Source organism: Gobio gobio (assembly GCF_949357685.1).
Source record: "Gobio gobio genome assembly, chromosome: 7".
In the NCBI taxonomy this organism is placed as follows: domain Eukaryota; kingdom Metazoa; phylum Chordata; class Actinopteri; order Cypriniformes; family Gobionidae; genus Gobio; species Gobio gobio.
Window position 1 is genome coordinate 24982001 of NC_137103.1, and position 21311 is coordinate 25003311.

The 21311-nt window shown below is 37.8% G+C and overlaps 1 protein-coding gene across 1 annotated transcript in view; it reads left to right on the forward strand.

Annotated features, from left to right (window-relative positions):
* Positions 1-16911: 16911 nt before the first annotated feature.
* Positions 16912-21311, forward strand: part of fn1a (fibronectin 1a) — a 34840-nt gene continuing 30440 nt past the window's right edge. Inside the window, exons 1-6 of the mRNA XM_079821950.1 lie at positions 16912-17235; positions 17405-17530; positions 17674-17811; positions 17913-18044; positions 18529-18666; positions 18975-19133. Coding sequence (XP_079678076.1) covers positions 17106-17235; positions 17405-17530; positions 17674-17811; positions 17913-18044; positions 18529-18666; positions 18975-19133 — 823 coding nt within the window. The 5' untranslated portion in view covers positions 16912-17105. The remainder of the gene's footprint in view (positions 17236-17404; positions 17531-17673; positions 17812-17912; positions 18045-18528; positions 18667-18974; positions 19134-21311) is intronic.

A 21311-nucleotide genomic window follows, 5' to 3' on the forward strand; every position in this document is an offset into this window, starting at 1 on the left:
AAAGGGGACTTGACTCAGCTCGAGACCAACCTGAAGACGTGATGCTGAGGCAGAATCAATCTCTCACTGACCTTGATTTTGCAGTTGCACAACTTTTTTGAGTGTACTGTAATTTTCATTTAGAGTTTTCTTATGCATGCCTTTGCATTTAGACTGCTGTATTTTTACAATACAAGTGCTGAATATACATGCATTCGATACCATACAATATTCAATACAATAGTGTGCTTGCAGTACACAGTATACAATATATTCACCATACTTGGCTTTGGATTACTATACTTTTTACGTAATTGCAATGTGTTCTCCATTTTTTTATGTAGTGTCTAATGAATGATCTGTAGTGATTATATTATTATCTGAAAGCTTTGTTTGATTTTGAGAACAGGTGAAATAGTTTTGAGGCAATTGTTTGATTTTGTCAGAATAGTGGGTTTTGTGAATGTAGTTTGAAGATTTGGATTTGTGTTTAAGGTTTTGAGAAAATTAGTGATGGTTTCAAGAAATGTGTTTTAGCAATTCAGAAAAACTGTAAAATAAACACTTTCTTGAAGGGAAAACAAATGAATCAATTTACATGCTTTTAAACAAACTTTTTAAATGGCACATGAGTTTTGGTAACAGAACTGAGAAAATCCATCTATCTTCTGCATAGAAAGAATTAAATAAAGTTACATGAGCTTGACCAATACACATTTGGAATAGTAAAATATGTGTAGTATTAGATTCAGTGTTGAAAAAATATTAAAAAAAATTGTTTATTTTTGACATTTTTACAACAAGCAAATGTCGGAAATCATGAAACAATGTATAAATAATGTTTTTATGTTAATGTTTTGAGAACATTATTAAAGACCAGATAACTTTTAACAAATGTTCAAGAATTATTGGAAAAAGGTTTGTTCATAAGCAACTTCTAGAAAACCTTGCCAGAATATTAGCCAATTGGGTTCTAAGAATGTTCCCTGTGTTAGCTGGGTTCACTACCGCAACTAAATGATGGTGAAGCCTTCAGGTAATTGACCATTCCTGAAACATAATTTGAAATATTAATCAGTAAAACAACAACATCTATAAAGAGCCAGATTGCAGTAGTTAGCATCATAGCTAGCACTTCATTAGCCCACACAGTCAAACATAAGCAAACAGCAATGGAGCAATGACAAAACCATTGTTAATCCATGTACACACATCGTGTGAACTGCATTGGTGTGTGGTCTGTTGGATTGCAGTCATTGCTCTGTGGTCATTCAGATGTGTGTTCTTTGGCTTTACCGTGGGTTTCTAGTTACGACTTCCAGATTTGTTTTTCAAACCTAAAACGAAGCTTCTTTATTTGTGTTTTTATTTAATTCCAGTTTTAAACCCTCACAAGAGAGTGTGGAAGTTCCTGACCATAGAATTGTTTATCTAAACTGCACATTTGCTTGCATGATTTTGATATGGAACACCACAAAAGCTGAATGCATTTACTGAGAAATGCATTGGTCTTACTCACTTAAGTAAATCTAATCCTGCTAATAAACTCTTATCACAAGAACAATACCCCTGGAGCAAGTGCTTGCTCAAGGGACATTGCTAATAGGTTATCTGTGTTGTTTTAGTGCCTGATTTACTAAGGGAATTAGGAAAATCAGTTAATGCAAACACACCCACAACATCTGTTGTGTCAAGCCCTTTGACATAATGACTGTTGCTGATTTCACTGTAACCATGACAGCAATACGTATTTAATGGTAAATGTTACAATTGTGTGAGTAAATTTGCGAACACTTCTCCTTTTTTACAGTTGGGTGGGTTTTTTTTGGTCATCAGAATTTAGGGGCTATAGACATGTCAGTCCTCCTCATTTTGGAAGATTATAGTGGTAGAAGTCATTTAGATGACACTTCCATCTCACTTATGACAGTGAGAATCTGAAAGCTATAGTTCACCCCAAAATGAAAAAGTTCATTTACTCACCTTCAAACTTGTATAAGTTTCTTTCTTCTACGATATTTTAAAGAATGTTGGCAACGGTAGCCATTGACTTCCATTTTTTTTTCTACAATGGAAGTCAATGGCTACTGTCAACAGTTATTACCAACATTCAGGTTTTAAACAACATGAGGGTGAGTAAATGATGACAGAATTTAAATTTTTGGGTGAACTATCCCTTGAAGTAACCTAAAGTGTCTGGCTTAAAAGCATAGTTCGCCCAGATATTCAGTTTTCCATGTTGTTCCAAACCTTTATGACTTTCTCTCTCCTGTGGAACATAATGTTGATACTTTTTCCCCCCATACAATGAAAGTTAAAATTTAAAAATGTGTAAAATATGTTCTTTTGTGCTCCACAGAAGAAAGAAAGTTACTGCACTCTTATTAAAAAAGGTTAAATGGGTTCTATATAGAACCCTATTGTTCTTGACTGAATTTTAAAGAACCTTTTATGCCAAAAAGGTTCCATATAACACTGTAAAAAAAAAATGTAAAAAGTAAGTTACCTGGTTGCCTTAAAATGTTGAGTTCATTGAAATAAAAAAAAATTATTAATACAATGAACATTTGAGAATCGACATCACCCTTTATTCAAATATTATTAAAAGATTTTGTAAGCATATTGCGTAATTGTGTTTTATTTGTAATAATGCAGTGAAACATGCCAAATTTTCATGATTTATCACAAAAAAAAAATATTTATGTGGTTCAGATACAATAATATTTTGAGTTTCTATTTATTGAACCAATTTCCTTCATTGTATTAACTAAAAACATTTATTTCTATGAACTCCAGGCAACCAGGTTACTTACTTTTTTAAGTTAAACTAACAATATTTTTTTACAGTGAAGGAGAACTTTCGAATAATTGCGTAAAACTTTCATGTAATACAGTGTATTAATTTTATTTCTAGTGATAAAGTACGTTTATGAGCTACTTAATTCAATTAAATATTTAAAACTAAATCCAAAAAATTATCATCACCATCATCAAAAAGGATCCAATCGGGAACCCCTAAATGCCAATTCACACCGACAGGCGGCAACAGACACTTTGCCGGGTTTTGTCGAATCAGTGTGTTACTCTGTTAGCATCTGTCAGAGCTTGTTTTCAACGATTGAACATGCTGAATCAGAATTAGAATGTCTGAGAAGTGACGTGCTGAAATCTGGTGGCTGTTGGCGTCTGTCGTTGCAGCGTGAATTGGCCTTAAAAGGTTCTATATATGAAGCACCCGGCAAAACCCTTTAAGGTTCTATATAGAATATTTTCTTCTAAGAGTGTGGAATGACGAGGGTTCGTAAACAATCACAACTCAATTTTGGGTGCTTATCCCTTTAAGAGTATGCTGGCGATTGTTATTGGTTGCTATTGAAGGATTCAAGCATAAAAACAGACCTTTAACCACTACACCACACTACCACCCCTGAATTTAATACTAAAGAATTTGCTGAAAGCACCCACACTTTAGCGCATTGTCTGTTTTCAACATTTCTCAGTATTACACACTCACACACATCAAACACATGGTGATAAAACATAACAGAGCCTTTCATCTGCAGGCACCTTACGAAACATGTAATAAATTAAACAGGAAGAAGGTTTAAGTAAGGCCTTGCAGACAGGTGGGTGAGGCTGCTTTGTAGACATGGTGGGCCCGTTAGCATAGGACCCTTAGGCCCTGTATACACCTGGTATTAACATCCGCCTTGGGTGATCCTAATGTCAGGCAAGACAGATCGCCGGTTACACCAATGATGACTGGATATCTCACAGATATGGTATTTAAAACACAAAAAAACTAAAAGTTAATCACATATCACAGCATTGTACACAAAATTGGTCCATGGAATTTGTAATCAAATGTGTTTAGGGGTGTCTATGCACTGAATTCAATGACATGTAATTTATACCAATAACAGTCATTTTGACCTCAGTTTGTGCAAACAAATGGGAAACAGTCTTCAAGGCTAAACCCTAAAACTCTCATGTGGTGCAACAGATCATTTATACTATAAAATAAGTATTTAAATACTTATTTGATAGACCTGTGAAAAACTGGGTGGTACACATTTATTATAAGGTATGACATGTAACATATTGTCTCTGTATGATTTATTGGCATATGCAAGACCTTACAGCATACCCACTACCACATGGCACCACTGTAACAGGACCCAAAATGACTTTAAACATAATTTGGGGAGATCTTTCAGTGCTGCTTTTCTCATACTCTCACAGTTGAATATGGATAGTTTGTTTATTTAGTTTGGCTCTATCCATCAGTTGTTGATTGGAGGGAGGCAGATCCAAATGCGAGCTTGCTGTCGATTTTAAGAAAGGGACGGGGTTTGAGAAGACACAATGATTGGAGAACAGCAAAATACGTCATTCGTTTCAGCAGAAGATCAAGTCATGACATATTTATAAAAATACGAGGATACCCCCCCCCCCACCACAAAAAAAAAATTAATTAATGCATAGATGATTAATAAACAATAAGATCTATAACATGTTTTTATAAAATAGATTGATGAATTTCAGTTCATGCCTACTTTAGAAGTCAACGTTTACACTCCTGGGAAAGCACTGAGAATATGTTTATATTAGGTTGTGACATGACAATGATTAATAAGTCGGAGCATAGCAAAACACAGCAAAAATTAAGTTTAAATGGTACTGAAAAACACAATCACACATATTCTGGGATTTGCCCAAGCAAGGACAAGTATTTTCAAGCTATAACATTATTTTCAGCTGATATAGATTCATAGCTTCTTTTTTTTTTCTTCAGAAAAACAACAGGATTGAGATACAACAGTTCCTTAAACAAGAAGGCAATATATTCTACGTTTAAAAAAAAAAAAGTTTAGCTATTCCATTCCAAAAGCCAAAATGTTTTGTGTGTCGCCAAGCAACAAGCAAACTTAAAGGGATAGTTTACCCAAAAATGAAAATTACCCCATGATTTACTCACCCTCAAGCCATCCCAGGTGTATATGACATTCTTCTTTCAGACGAATACATTCGGAGCTATATAAAAGAAATGTCCTGGCTTATCCAAGCATTATAATGGCAGTGAATGGCAGCCCAAAATTTGAAGCCCAAAAAAGTGCATCAATCCATTATAAAAGTAAATTAGGTCATTTAAAAAAAAAAAAAAAAAACTTTTAAACCTAAATTGTTCATCTTGCGCAGCTCTGCGAGGTGCTAAGGTGGACGTAATCATGTCGGAAAGTTCACGCTAGACGTAGGCAGAAGTACCGCCCCCGTGTTTACAAAGCGCTCATGTGAAGACTAATACAAACAACCTGTAGCAAAAAAGGTAAAAAAAACGATTTCGGATTGATTTTGAAGTTTAAAATTGAGTGTTTTTGCTACAGGGCGTTTGTATTAGTCTTCACATGAGCCAATTTGTAAACACGAGGGCGGTACTTGTGCCTACGTCTAGCGTGACCTTTCCGACGTGATTACGTCATCCTTAGCACCTTGCAGAGCTGCGCAAGATGAACAATTTAGGTATAAAAGTATTTATTTTTATTTTTAAATGACCTATCGTTTCGCTAGATAAGACCCTATTCCTCATCTGGGATCACACAGAGCCTCTGGAGCCCATCGAAACGCTTTGAAACTGCATTGATTTGGACCTTCAGCATTTTGGTTGCAATTAAAAAGTATTATATGATGAAAAATCCTGGAATGTTTTCTTCAAAAAACTTAATTTCTTTTTGACTGAATATCTTGACTGAACATCTTGGATGAGATGGTGGTGAGTAAATTAATAGAAAATGTTCATTTTGGGGTGAACTAATCCATTAATATGTCTGAAAGATGAATGTCATATACACCTAGGATGGCTTGAGGGGGAGTAAAAATTATGGGATAATTTTCTATCCCTTTAAAGCGTATGTGAGTGGAGTTACATATTAATTAGTTACATTTATATAGCGCTTTTCTAGGCACTCAAAGCGCTTTACATATAGAAGGGGGAATCTCCTCAACCACCACCAATGTGCAGCATCCACCTGGATGATGCGACGGCAGCCATATTGCGCCAGAACGCCCACCACACACCAGCTGATTGGTGGAGAGGAGACAGAGTGATGAAGCCAATCTGTATATGGGGATGATTAGGAGGCCATGATGGACAGGGGCCAATGGGCAAATTTGGCCAGGATGCCGGGGTTACACCCCTACTCTTTATCGAAGGACATCCTGGGATTTTTAATGACCACAGAGAGTCAGGACCTCGGTTTAACGTCTCATCTGAAGGACATAGATTCTGTAATCATGCCACTCTAGCACGGAACGAGAGAAAACAGACGGTCTATCAAACACCTGCTTCTCATTCCAGGGCAACTGCTTCCACTCCGCTGCTCACATAGTCTGGTCTGAAATACAGTAGGCATAGGGTGCATCTCAATCAGCTCCCTATTCAGGAGTCAGGACACTGATCAGGGAGTCGGACATTTTAAGGGCTGTCTCAATCACAAAATCCTTCCAGTGCATTTCACTCCCTGAAAAATCACACAATGCACCGCAAAAACCAGGGAGCATCGATGCAACATTTCTGAAGCTCAAAGCATAAAACGCAACTCAAGAATGACACGCAATAGAAAAAGATTTTATTATATGTTAGCATAAACACACATTGCTAGACAGGTAGTGAGCACATCTAGTTGTAAATTATAATTAATATTTGGCTTATATGTTTTAAGGATATATAACAGAACAATGTGTTTACACAGCATAACAAATAATATCCAATAGATATAGGTCCTGTCTTTTGTTGATTAATACCGGCGGTGACGTTCTACAACCGTCACCGGAAATTGAGTAATCACTGTTCCAATTTGAGCCAGGGTCCGGTGCCCGGATTTGTGTACACGATATACTGATTCAGTCTGGGATTTATGATTTATCTCCCACCACGATAGTTGACAACATGATGTCATTCCCTTATTGTACAATGACACAGAGAGATTCATTGACAAGATAAACCATGTTTTTGTCATTTTGAATTAAATGCCTTCTGGGAGCTTCATCCAACTTTCCAACCCTAGTGGGTGGTGAAAGAATCATTTTGAAGATGGAATGCAATGATTCAGAGTGCCATAGCAATAAAGAACTCCACACATTTTCCTTTTGATGCCTGTCACTCCACACTATTGGCTTTCCAGTGCAAGGAAATTCTCTCATTACTAGCGCTGCAGATCCGCAGCACCATCTGGAATGACGTGCAGGTGTTTATCCATGTCTCAGGGTTTCCACTCAAATTGCCCACAGACGCTGTTCTATGACATAACATTGGTTGAGTTATGGCACTGTGTAATAGTTCCACTCATGCACATCCTTCATTTCAATGGTTTGTGTAGTTTATTGGGTTTAGTGTGCCTGAGTCTGTACTGAATTATTGTTATCTGTTTCAAAATCTCATTGTTTTTCTTTTACAATATTTGCCAGTTTTCCTGAAATGCATCTTTCTCACTATCCTTTAAAGTCAACCCACAGGGATATCTAGCAGTACTCTTCTGGGAAACGTCTGAGAAACAAAAACATATTAAGGAACTCTCCATACTACATGCCAGGAACTAACAAGATTAGGTTTTCCTTAAAGGTCCAAAAACTCATAAATCTAAAGCAAACAAGTACTTAGGCACCTATTAGGGCTTTAAACACAGCTTTAATACATAGTTGCCATTGATCAACTTGCACCAGCAACTCACACAAAACACACAGCGCATGCAGCCTGAGTTCAACTATATAAATAACAGTTTGAAAGAGTCATTATTTATTGCTGTATGTAATATCAACTTCTGTGTTCAGTGTGCCTTGCTCAAATGCTTCTCCTAAAATGTTTTTTATCTAAACCATGTGTCAGTTTACATTTAGCACATTACTATATAAGGTGAAGATGTTCTCGTATATGCGATAGATATTAAAGTTAATCCAGGATAAAAAAGAAACAAGCGTCTTAATCAGTGTTATTGTGTGATTTATGCCTTAGATAGACAAACATTACTGCCTGTCCAGAGTAATGCACTCTAAGAACGGTCTCCCATGCTTTTATCTGCGGATGATTTAGACTCATTAAACAGGATAGGAGAGAACACAGCCAAAGTCTGATTCCCTCCCTCTCGAACTTCATATTGCTGTGCTTGCAGCTCTGATGGAATGGTGGACTAAGTGCAGCTGGAAACAGGTATAGGTGTAGTGCCGGGTATAGTGACCTGTCTATATCAGATCATCTGCCAGGACAAAATAACCAGCCATTGTATTGTGAAAAAGGGCTGTCTGGGATGAGATTGGGATCAGTGGTGAAGGCGCCTCTCATCAGGGATAAAGGGTCACCTTATCATCTCAGCAGGGGCTCTGTTGGATTCACCCTGGCCTCATTTGAGCAGTTTTCCCCTCCGCCCATTCCTCTTTCCACGAAACATTTCCATTGTTGCAAAACACTGCATTTGTGGTTTGTTCACTCCACCCCTAAAAACAGAACAGTTGTGTTGGGCAACTTTTCTTTTGTAAGAAATTCATAATATATAATACAGCATATTTGAAGCCTCTGTTTATGTTCAAATCCAACATTTCTGATGCTTTTTGATACTCAAAAGGATCACATTGAGACTTTTTGACTTTTCCTAATCCTATGAAAACTGAGGATCAACATTTCATGCTGCTTCTGTTCTAATTCACTTCTGTTTAGGTCTTAAATTTCCCAGAAAAAATATAATAAATGTAATACATTATTATTACTATTCATTTTTATAACTAATAATGTGTAACTATTATTCACAATTTTTGTTAATAATAAATCATATTAATAATTTTTGAATATTATTTATAATGAATTCGTGTACAACATTGCAGTCCTTGTTTTTATTTGATTTCAATCTTAAAGGGATAGTTCACCCAAAAACGAAATTTTATGTTTATCTGCTGACCCCCAGGGCATCCAAGATGTAGTCTTCAGTAGAACACAAATGCTTTTAACTCCAACCGTTGCAGTGTGATAGTCGTATAAAGCATGTCAATGGGGATATTTTAGAGTATGAGAGCAATGAGAGTAAAAACACATAGACATACGAATCCATATTAAACCATGCGGCTCATGGAGACAAATTGATGTCTTAAGACTCGAAACGATCAGTTTCTTCAAGAAACCGAACAGTATTTATGTTATTTTTTTTACTTCTTATCAGACGAATGTCATCTAGTTTTCCCAGCACCATAACTTCCGGCGAATAAGGTCAAAATATTAGCGCGATCAAAGATATATACGTAGATGCCTCATTCGACCGATCCGTGCAGGCACTAATTAGGAATTTATGTATATATCTATGATTGCACCGGTATTTAGCATGTATTTTGACCTTATTCGCCGGAAGTGATGGCGCGAGGACGGCTGATGCAGAGCCATAGAAAAAAATGAAATACATTTTTAAATACGGATATTTTTCTTACACAAACGCATCGATTCACTTCAGAAGACCTTTATTAACCCCCCGGAGCCGCGTGGAGCACGTTATTTGACGGACAGATGCATTTTTCATGGACTTCAAAAACAGAGCAACTATTACTGCTATTATAATGCTTGGATTAGCCAGAACATTTTTAATATAACTCAGATTTTATTCGTCTGAAAGAAGAATGTCATATACACCTCGGATGACTTGAGGGAGAGTAAATCATGGGCTAATTTACATTTTTGGGTGAACTATCCCTTTAAAGGCACAACATGTTCGATTTTTCGATTCAAATATCCAAAAACCACTAACAGTGTTATATACTTTGTTGACTTGTGTACTTACATTATCCCAAATGTTTCCACGGATGTTTAAATCCAGAGAAATAACCAGGACACGGACTGTGTCCGCGCGTCGTCTATCAATGACATCATACCTGCGTTACCCTCGATTTCCAAAGACGCTTTAATATATTATGTTTTATTAGACAAGGGAACAACTGAGACATGTATAGACTAACTAATCATTGTACAGTAATACAGCATTTTCTCTGTCATACAATATGTTTTTTTAAAATTAATTGCATGCCATTTAGCAAAACAAACCATCCAGCATTTATTAATATGATATCTAACTAATATCGATCTAGCTTACTGCAGTGTGCAACGAGTGTCTCATAGCAGCCACGGAGCGGACACAGAGTAATGTTATCACATCATTTTCAACACACTCATATATATCTAATATGATAAAACAGTGCTGCGTTACCCCACATACCCTTGACAGGAAGAAGCTGAAGCAGCAACTATGGCATAATAAAAGTTATGCTGCTGTCGATCCGTGTGTCACGCTCGTCTCTCACTAGCAATTGCTTCAGCGACCTCGTTCAGCTCCCACAGCACTCGGCCCTGCTCTGCTTCATACTACAGTAACGTTAATAATCTCCTCCATGAACATGATTTCTGCCCGCGTCCCGTCCTGATTCTTTTCCACCAGCTGAGAGGTGAAGACAACAACTCCCAAGATTTCGCGCTCAATCTCGGCGTCATCAAGCTACGCCTTTGTTTTGGATAGGTGACCTCTAGCGGCGAGAAACTACATAGTGTGCCTTTAAGTTCTATTGTATTTTGCCACAATGTGTTGTTGCTGTGGTGAAATTTAACCTAAACTGGCATAAATAACATACCCTTAAGCATGGGACAGGGCCCAATGCGAGTTCTCCCTCAGTCGGCCTGTTAGCGATCGCCTTCTGGGGGAAGGGGGTCCCCCTCAGTCCGTTCACAAGCGCGAGTCGTACCAGTTGCACTGCCCTGTATTGGATAGCAGTCACATTATTGACAATTGCATTAGCGATATAGCAAAGGGCTAAGCTTAAACATGTCTGATTAAATGTATTATAACTTATATTTGCAAATTAATTATTGGGGTCTCTAGGGACAGTGACGGTAATCCAAACAGAACACGAGGGTTAATGAACGAAAGGGCAGGCCATAGATCATTTACAAATCACAAACAGATTCTTTTCTGACTCACACATTTTAGAAGTGTAGGACAGTGTTGTAAAAAGAAAAAAAAAATTGTGCAAACTTCCGCCCACAAACATCAGCCACTTTCTTTTCTGTAGGAGTTTTCCATCTGCAATGGCAGATAAAAATGACTCAACAACTTAGTAAGCATTCCTGCCGCTGAAGTTCTATGTGTGTTTTGCTGTAACTAGGGATAACCTCTGTCCTCTGTGCAGACTTTCAGACTATGGAAAAGGAAATTCTGAGACATCACTGACTAAATGCACATCTGGGTTGTCATGGTGATAAAAGTAAAGTGTCTTTTAGTTCCCTGAGACGTGACGAGAGCATGAGCATTTATTCACCTTTACCCTCTGACCTCTCTGTGGCTCTATAATAAAAAAACCTGTAAAAAATGTGTGAGCACACATGAACACAAACATGCAGAGTGACATACAGACATCAGAACAGAAGCGTCTTTGGCATGATGGACAGTTTGTTAAAATAAACAAACGCCCCTCTAACCGACTTCCTCTGGCAAGTAATTTGATCAATTTGTGGCTTCCTTTGCCCCTTGTCATCGAGAGCACTTCTTGCAGATCCATAGATAATAACAGTCCCACACAAGTGTTATGATTGGCTTTTTTTTTTTATTAAAGAGGAAAACTGCACAAATTTCAGGATCAAACAGAAACTTTTATATTAGTGCACATAATACACACACATCACTCTTCAGTCAACAACAGAGTTCAAACTACTTCAGATGGCATAAAATCAATAAAGTTTGGAGGCAGAAAGGAGCAGTTAGACGTTTTTTGTAGATTCTGTGGGGGTTGCAGGAGTTTAGTGATGTCTGGGTAAAACTGATGGGGGTTGCAGCTGTACCCCGCCCCTGTCCTCTGGGAGGATGATGTCATACACTGCAGCGGAGATGTAGAGATTAAAAAGGGCTTAGACTAGACATTACCAAAGTCCTGTCCCTTTAAGCCACATCAGTTCGCTTGGTGGCCATCTTGGAACTATCCCCCGGCAGATGTTTCTGTGTGAGCAGTAAGCATTAAAGTACAGTTTCTGTTTCTGTTTATGAGGAAGAATTGGGCAAAGATGGATATTTCTTCAACTGTCTGTCAAAACAGGTGGTAAAACAGATAACAGGCCACATAATGACAGATAAAAGTTGTTTTTAATCTAATCTAATTAAATTAGATGAATTATATTGGGACTTCGGGAAACATTGTTCTTTAATGTGTCACCACAAAAAAAAAAGTTTTACTTATTCAGCAAGGATGGATTAAAGGGATAGTTCACCCCAAAATGAAAATTAGCCCATGATTTTCTCACCCTCAAGTCATCCTAGGTGTATATGACATTCTTCTTTCAGACGAATAAAATCTGAGTTATATTAAAAATGTTCTGGCTAATAATAGCAGTAATAGTTGCTCTGTTTTTGAAGTCCATGAAAAATGCATCTGTCTGTCAAATAACGTGCTCCACGCGGCTCCAGTGTGTTAATAAAGGCCTTCTGAAGCAAATCGATGCATTTGTGTAAGAAAAATATCCATATTTAACATTTATTTCATTTTTTTCTATGGCTCTGCATCAGCTGTCCCCGGCCTGCGCCATCACTTGCGGCGAAATAAGGTCAAAATACATGCAAAATACCGGCGCAATCATAGGAATATACATAGAATCTTCATTAGTGTCTGCTCGGATCGGTCGAATGAGGCATCTACGTATATATATCTTTGATCACGCTAGTATTTTGACCGTATTCCCCGGAAGTTATGGTGCTGGGAATACTAGATGACATTCGTCTGATAAGAGGTAAAAAAAATAACATAAATACTGTTCGTTTTCTCGCAGAAACCGATAGTTTCATGTCTTAAGACATCAATGTGTCGCCATGAGCCGCATGGTTTAATAAGGATTCGTATGTCTATGTGTTTTTACTCTCATACTCTAAAATATCCCCATTGACATGCTTTATACGACTATCACACTGCAACGGTTGGAGTTAAAAATCTTCATTTGTGTTCTAAGAAACAAAGAACCTACATCTTGGATGCCCTTGGGGTCAGCAGATAAACATAAAAAATTTCGTTTTTGGGTGAACTATCCCTTTAAATTGATCAAAAGTGGAGACATTTTATATTGTTACAAAGGATTTATATTTCAAATAAATGCTGTTCTTTTCGAACTTTCTATTCATCAAATAATCCTGAAAAAAGTATCATGGTTTCCACAAAAATATTAAGCTGTTTTCAACATTGATAATAATAAGAAATGTTTCTAGAGCAGTAAATCAGCATATAGGCCTATAGGGGTTCAGGGATGACGTATTTTTGTAGGCCAGTCCAGAAGTTAGCATCACCCTGATTACCTCGACAAAAATCCCAATAGGACTCTTCCAATGGCTTTTGTATTATTGCAGAAAATAAGGTCTGTGGCCAAACAAAAGCTTATGATTCTTACATGTTTTGTTCATCATGATAATCTTCACAAATGAACACAACTTTTATTAATTTTGGAGCGTAAATGTGATCGGCACAGGTCAAAAGCTTAACAGGCTATAAATGAACTGGTTGCATGACTCCAACATCACCATCACCATCACTAAGCTTCCGATAACTCTTTCAGTCTATGTTTAAAAATAGTTTCTCTGAAAGTTTGAGTTATAATAGTTTGAAAAAAAGAGAGTGATTAAACACAGCGAGGCTGTGAAAGCGACTCGATGAGTTTACCTGTTCGGCTGATGATGTTTATTGTCCCAGACAACCTCTGTAGTGCCAAAAAAAAACATAAGTGGTTATTACTGATGTATTTTATATAATAGAATAACACATGAAAATATCTTGTGCTTGTTCTTCACAGACCTTATTTCAAGTATTTGACCAAAAACCTATTAAAAAAACTCAGATCAGATATTCTCTTGAGTAGGTACTTATTTTGAATAAGTAATTACTTCATGACCGCTAAAAAAGTATGTTCTATATGAATGTGTGAATGTAATCTGGATGTGGGCTACTATATTAGCCATGTTCTCATTATCAAGTGAGAGTTAGGTCGCTTCACTGCCATTCATAAATCCTCTCCCTTGGCCTCATGGGATAGTAAAGTGTCTATCGTATGCACACTTCAGAATCTCGCCGGAACCAGTAGGTCATCCAGGTACTTTTTGCCTAATCTTTTATGAGTGTTGTGAATTCGTACTTTTTTTGTCACATACTGTTTTTCGCCTATATAGTAGGGAAGTATGCGATTTCAGATGCAGCCATTAAATTCAGGACAATGAAACCGGAAGAGTTAAAATGCTAACTTCTTTCTGGATTTTGGCCTGCAAAAATGCATCATCCCTGCACAACTGTATTAGAATGATTTCTGAAGGATCATGAAGACTGGCGTAATGATGCTGAAAATTCAGCTTTGCCCAATAAATTCCATTTTGAAATAGAAAACAGCAATGTAAAAATATCACTGTTGTCACAGTGTTTTTGATCAAATAATTGCAGGCTTGGTGAGCATAAGAAACATCTTTCAAAAACATCTTACAAACCCCAAACTTTTTTGACCATATTTGGTATGGGTAGCTTACACTTAACTCATCTAAACTAATTAACAGATTTAAAGTTACATATTACTTTTATCATTACAACTTTTACTTTGTTTTGTAAACTGTCTCTTAGACACAGAACCATTATATATCTCCTTGAACAATTCCTTGCTAGTTTTATTTGAGAACTCAATGTATTTCCTGAACACATCTGTCAACTGTCAACATTTTCCTGAACTAGGGATGTTTCTGGAATATTGTTGTGCAGCAATGCACAAAAACATTGGCTTTGAGTCATTCCTTGAGTCATAGCAAATGCAGCCAAATGTGCTCACAGAGGAGACAGATCTCATGGGTTCACTCTTTGTGTGTTCACCTCCATGATGCAGCAGCTTTAGGTTCCATCTTTGGAACTTCTCTCCTTTCCATGAGAATATCCCAAACAAGAACATATTTGCCACTCAGAGAAACCAAAGCGCAGGAAGACCAACCTCAACGTGTGCTCATTAAAAGGCAAATTTTGGGAAAATCAAAACTGATTCATACAGACCATCAATGACAATGTGGGCTGCATTGGGAAACCACAAGAGCAACATGTTGAGAGAGTCATCCAAATTCAAAGGAGAACTGGATTAGCTGAGATGTTTAAAGAGCAGCAAAATGTCGTTAAAACTTTGTGGACAGAAGTCTTTATAAGCCCATTAAGAGAGAGATATCTTGCATATCAGCTCATAAGCATAGATTACATTCATTCAGGGGGAGGATAAAGAAAGTCTGAGGAGCAGCGGGGAGACAGACATGTAGAATAAAGCATGAGTCAAACCAAACATCTGGCCTGGAAATCACTGAATCATCTGTTGAACAGCAATCTGTCTCATCTCATCATATAAAGAATTGAACTACATGGTGGTATGGTTATTGCATACACGGAAAGCTCAGAAAGCAGTTTCTAAACGTCTGATGATGTTTAAATGGGAGCTCTGTCAGCACAGTGATCTCCATTCATAGAGAGAGAGAGAGGGGTACAGTTTTAAAATGAGAGGGTGTTGACATCAGCCCTGCATTTACATGAATGACCTGCAAGATGCCTTAAAGATAAGACATACAGACGCGATAGATCCATAAAGCTGTGAGTAAGAGAAAAGTTCAAATGAAAAACATTATGTTACTGTATTGACCCTCACTCTAGCAAAACTGCCTATATATTAAATCACAGCAAGGTCACTGCACTGACACCATGTTTGGAACATATTTAGTGTTCTGTAATGCATTCTTTCTTGATTCCAAATGTGTTTACCCATTGAAATGATTACATCACCCCAAATATCAGCCTGTGAATATTTGAGACTAATCTGTGAAGTGAAGCAAACATAAAACAATGGGTCTAGTGGTGTTTTTGTATCATTGACAACACTGGAGTTTCAGCCTTATACTGGGAGGACATTTATAAAAGTCAAAGCAGATGTACTGTAGGCTTCTAAATGTATTTTACAAGGGATCCATGCGATGTAGAAATATGTAGGCCTTGAAACTTTATAGAGTGTCAGTGGGTTGCCTTAGATGGACATATTCAAATTTCAGCCTCCTAGCTTGGTGGAAAAATATCTAAACAAAGTCAAAGCCATGAAGTCAAAGCAATTTTGCAACCCTGATCCCACAGTTGCAATTTTGCAATGTTGTAATTCTTTTTCTGAGAAAAAAAAAAGGTTTCAAATCATGACTTTACACAAATATGGGCCTATATTACATTTCTATTTACAAAATGTTTTCCTAAAACACTTTTAAGGAGGACAAAAATTGTCAACGATAGAGTCTCTGAGGGTTAAAAACGTTCAGTATGTTGGTGACTGCCATGTAAACCCAGAACTGAAATTATTTGTCTTTTAATTACCAGTTACATCTGTGTTATAAGTCTTCTTTCAATCGTTATGTCTTTTTAAGGGTGACAGTAAACTGAGAATGACTTTATTTCACCACCAGGGAAGTATTATTAAAGTTAGGAGTTTGTCTAATTGGTTTCAGATGGGTGCAGCCCTGAACCATCTGTGAATGGGACGTTGGACATTCATGCTCTCCAACTGTAGCATGATCTCTATTAGATTAGTACAGTCACAGGTTTCCTCAAACAGACAGATTTGGGTAATTATTGAACTCTGGCGTGTTAGGTTAACAATATTCATAAAAACAAAAGTGGAGTACACTGCACCGAGTGTGCTTGTTTGCAAGCGTTAGATTATCGTCCTATTATTATTCATTATCGTCCTAAACTTTTTGCGCAAAAATCGAGCTTCAGATTGGGTGTCTGTCTGCACGGTTGGTCGACGCTCTCTTACGCGTGTGCAGGGGTAGTTCCTCCTCCAGGGCGGAATGTTGAGGTCAAATAAAAGCGCTCCGCACATCTGAGCTCTCCGCAGAGGTGCGCGTGAGAGCAGGAGGGGCAGGACGCACAGGGAGGGAAACGCACAGAGGGAACTTGGAGACTGAAAGAGGCTGTAGTGACCCTGAATCTCGCAGCCAGTGTACTACTGCGTCTCCTCGAACCTCCCTTGCTAGGAAAGGAAGGGTTAATTATTTGTTTACTTGTGTTTCATCTCACCTGTGAAAATGTCCGGTGGCCCGTTGGGCACGGCGTTGGCAGTGGCTTTGCTCGTCTGCACTGCGCAGTGTATGCCGAAAGGAACGGGGAAACATAGGAGACAAGCTCAGGAACACTCGGTGTCATCCGTGTCCCAAGGTATGAGGTCCTCCATTTGTTTATTTTATTTTTGTTTTGAAATTGGCAATTTTACGCACACTTGTGTTCATTAAAAGCTAGGAAATGTACTAGTGATTCGGTTTTTTATTTGTGTGATCGTTGTTTTTTGATGATAAAGCTCAGAAGGGTTCTGTTGTGTCGTATGCAGATGGCTGTGTTGAAAATAGTCAGCTTTATGGAGTTGGAGAGCAGTGGGAGCGCAGTTTTCTGGGTAACACACTGCTCTGCACTTGTCATGGAGTTTCTGGTATAAAGTGTAAATCGAAACCTGATGGTGAGTGCCTTTTCGTTGGTTTTATTCTTTGGGACCCAGCACTGGAATAAATAGTTTGAATTAATAACCATATGTGTAGCATATGACAAGTTAAGTTTGAAGTACCGAATAGTATGAAGAACAAAGTCCATGTGTTTTCCCAGCTGAGGAGACCTGCTATGATAAAGTAAACTCTCGCTCCTATCGGGTTGGAGAGACTTATGAGAGGCCCAAGGATGGGATGATCTGGGACTGCACTTGCATTGGCTCTGGCAGAGGGAAAATCAGTTGCACCATTGCAAGTGGGTAGACTGGAACTTTCCTTCACTGTACTTAACCGCACTTTTGGGAATTACAGTTTTGGGAGTTGTGCTGCTGTTTACCTACTTGGACTCTGTTGTAGACCGCTGTCACGAGGGAGGGCACTCCTACAAGATTGGAGACACATGGAAGAGACCCCATGACACTGGAGACTACATGCTGGAGTGCGTCTGTTTGGGAAACGGGAAAGGAGAGTGGACCTGCAAACCTGTTGGTGAGTTTTGGCATTTAAAGACCCCATCAAGATTTGTCTCTGTATGTTTGCTTATATGATAGTATACTTTTAAACATTGTTAGCAGACTACTTTTAGCAGATATGTGCATTTAAAATTGACTTTCACTTTTGGGAAAACAGACCAAAAGAATTGCTGACTCATCCTGCACTACACAGATTTTTGTCTAATCAAATGCTCTCTAGAATGAGAATGTCTTTTGCCTTTATACTACGTAGCAAATAGCAAATCATGGTTCATAACACTGACACAAACTATCAGCAATTCAATATGTCCCACCCAAGTTTCCGGTTTCAATATGAAATATGTTGACACAGGAAATAATCTTCAATCATCAAGTAATTTAATGGCCTCTTTACATTAATTACAGTGGTTTCGTTCATGATGGAAAGGAAATTAAATATGTTATATTAGTTATAATTTTAACAACATCATATTATTAAACCCATTTTTTTCGCTTGATAGCGGAGCGCTGTTACGACAATGCAGCTGGCGCATCCTACATGGTTGGTGAAACCTGGGAGAAACCCTACCAAGGCTGGATGATGGTAGACTGCACCTGCCTCGGGGAAGGAAGTGGACGTATTACATGCACATCCAGAAGTAAGAACTCCACCCCTTTTAGAATAGTGGAACAGTCCAAACCACACTAAAACTCCCTTTCCCAATCTTCCATCTGTCCAACTGGATTTCACTTTAATTATCCACTCAAAGTGCATTTAAAACCTCTGGCATCAGCGCAAGAACTCTTTTTAACTGGGTGGAAGAGGGAAAAACTTTAACTTTACTGTGTTTTATTAAAAAGTTGTTAACTCAGAAGTGCTTAACCAGTTTTTTTGTTAGTGATGAAGAACCGCAACATGGTTCTGATGAGAGACATCTGCATTGTATGATTGTGTGTGCCATCACAGACCGCTGTAACGACCAGGACACACGCACTTCTTACCGGATCGGAGACACATGGAGCAAGACAGATTCTCGCGGACATGTGCTACAGTGTTTGTGTACTGGAAATGGCCGCGGAGAGTGGAAGTGCGAGAGACATGCATCACTGCACACCACTAGCCTGGGTAAGAACCTCACATTTACGGCAATAAAATATAAATAACCTTAAATTAAAATAAAATAAAAAGAAATCTTGCCTAACTGAAATTAAGTTGAAGTACTGAAACTAAATCGAAAATAAAATAAATGAAACCTACATTGAAATATATATATATACAGTATATATATATATATATATATATATATATATATATATATATATATATATATATATATATATATATATATATATATATATATATATATATATATATATATATATATATATATATATATATATACATGTATATATATATTAAATATTGTTGTATATATATATATATTAAAAAACTAATAGAAATGACAAAATGACATAACAAAATTACTCAAATTAAAACTAAAAGTGTATCTGTGTATCATTTGTTCATTCGGTTTTTTTCGTTATTTAATATTGAAAATAGAAAAATTGGAAAACAGCGTTTTTTCCCCTTTTTTCCATAAAAAGAAGATAAATAAGAATTCTGCTTGATTTTTAGTTTTTACGTTCAGGTGTAGAAAGTAATAAACAGTTTTAATGTTCGATCTTTACATGCGGGCGGGAATAAAATGCCCCATTCTGCTGATTTGTCAAACAAATATTAAACTGTGCCGTCATCAGTTTTTCCTCAGTTCCGCGCAACAGAATAATAGTCATCCGCTGCTACAGTTGTATGAGTTCTTAAAGCGTTTGTTGCAACAACAATTCATCTCTTTCTCATCAAGTAACCAGTGGCTAATGTAACCCCTCCTGTTCGAACTGCACCGCTCCAAGCGGGTCTCGAACCAGGGTCCGCCGGCATGAGAGTCGGACGCTCTAACAAGGAGGCTAAAGGCTGCTACCTCTAGCGTTAGTCACTAGAGTGTCTCTTGAGATCAGAGGAGTGAGGTTTACTTGCACAGCAACTACTAGCTGGCCTCCATTACACTCACCCCCCTAAACCTCACTCTCATCCGGGTCACGGCACCAATGCAACCCCTCCTGTTCGAACCACTAACTTATGGCTCGACACAAACCTGTGGTGTCTGTCAGGAGATATTTAGTCTCGCATAGCCAGACCTTCAGACTGACGGCAGAAGGTCTGGACTCTATCGCAGCTTTCATTGGCCGAGGACCGCCCAAGAGACGTTTGACTGACAAGTAAAGCATCCAATCATAGTTCGTTTTGTTCTGCGTCATGTGTAGGGGCGTGAAGTCGATGTCCCTGCAATAACAGACCAGCGTGCATCTATAAATTATTCATTCAAGAACGTTGTGCAAGTTTACTACAACAATGGAGCTGCAAACTTCATATACTTTTGAAAATACAGCCTTTAGTTAATTCTGATAAGCGCTCATTGTCACAGTTGTAAACACGACGGCGTTCTTTTTCCCACAAGGGAGTTTGGCGTCACAGCATTTGTTTCTAGGTGGACCGTTAAAGAATGCAACACACTCGTCTAGCGGACATCCTGTAGAATTCAACCAATCAGATGATGAGTTTGAAACTTCTGAAGTGTTTCCAGATAAGTGTGCCATATGCATCAGATGTTCAGCCAACGGTCCGTGAGCGTAACATCTGAGGCTGAGACTAGGAGTTAGTAAGCAATAAAGCACACAAGACAGGAGTAGCAATCTTCATCCATCTTGTTTGATATTTCACTTCTGTTTTCCACACACAGACGTCATTACGCAAAACACTTCAAAATAGTATTCACAATATGATTTACGCATGAACACAACAACCATACTGTGTCTAGACAGGGCTTTTTTGGTAACTACGTTATTGTAGGTGTTTATTTCAGTAATATGGATGTACTTCGTGTCACATTACCCATTAGTCCACTAAAAATAAATAATTTTCTCACTATTCCTAACCCATATACTGTTTTTTTTGTCACACAACACTTTTCTACAGTTCATTGTGACCACATTTATCAAGCTCCAAAAAAACGATCAAACACTAAAAACAAAAATGCACTATAAAAGCAGCCTATTTCAAATGTGCCCTATATTTTAAGTGTTTTGAAATCATACAGTTGCTTTGTGCATCATTGTGCACTGATGATCTTCCCCTCCACAGCAGCTTCAAATCAAATCAAATATGGAGCCAAGGGTTCAGGTTGGATGTCAGTGGCATTAAATGTTTCTTTTCCGAACATCATAATGTCCAACATATTTAATTTGA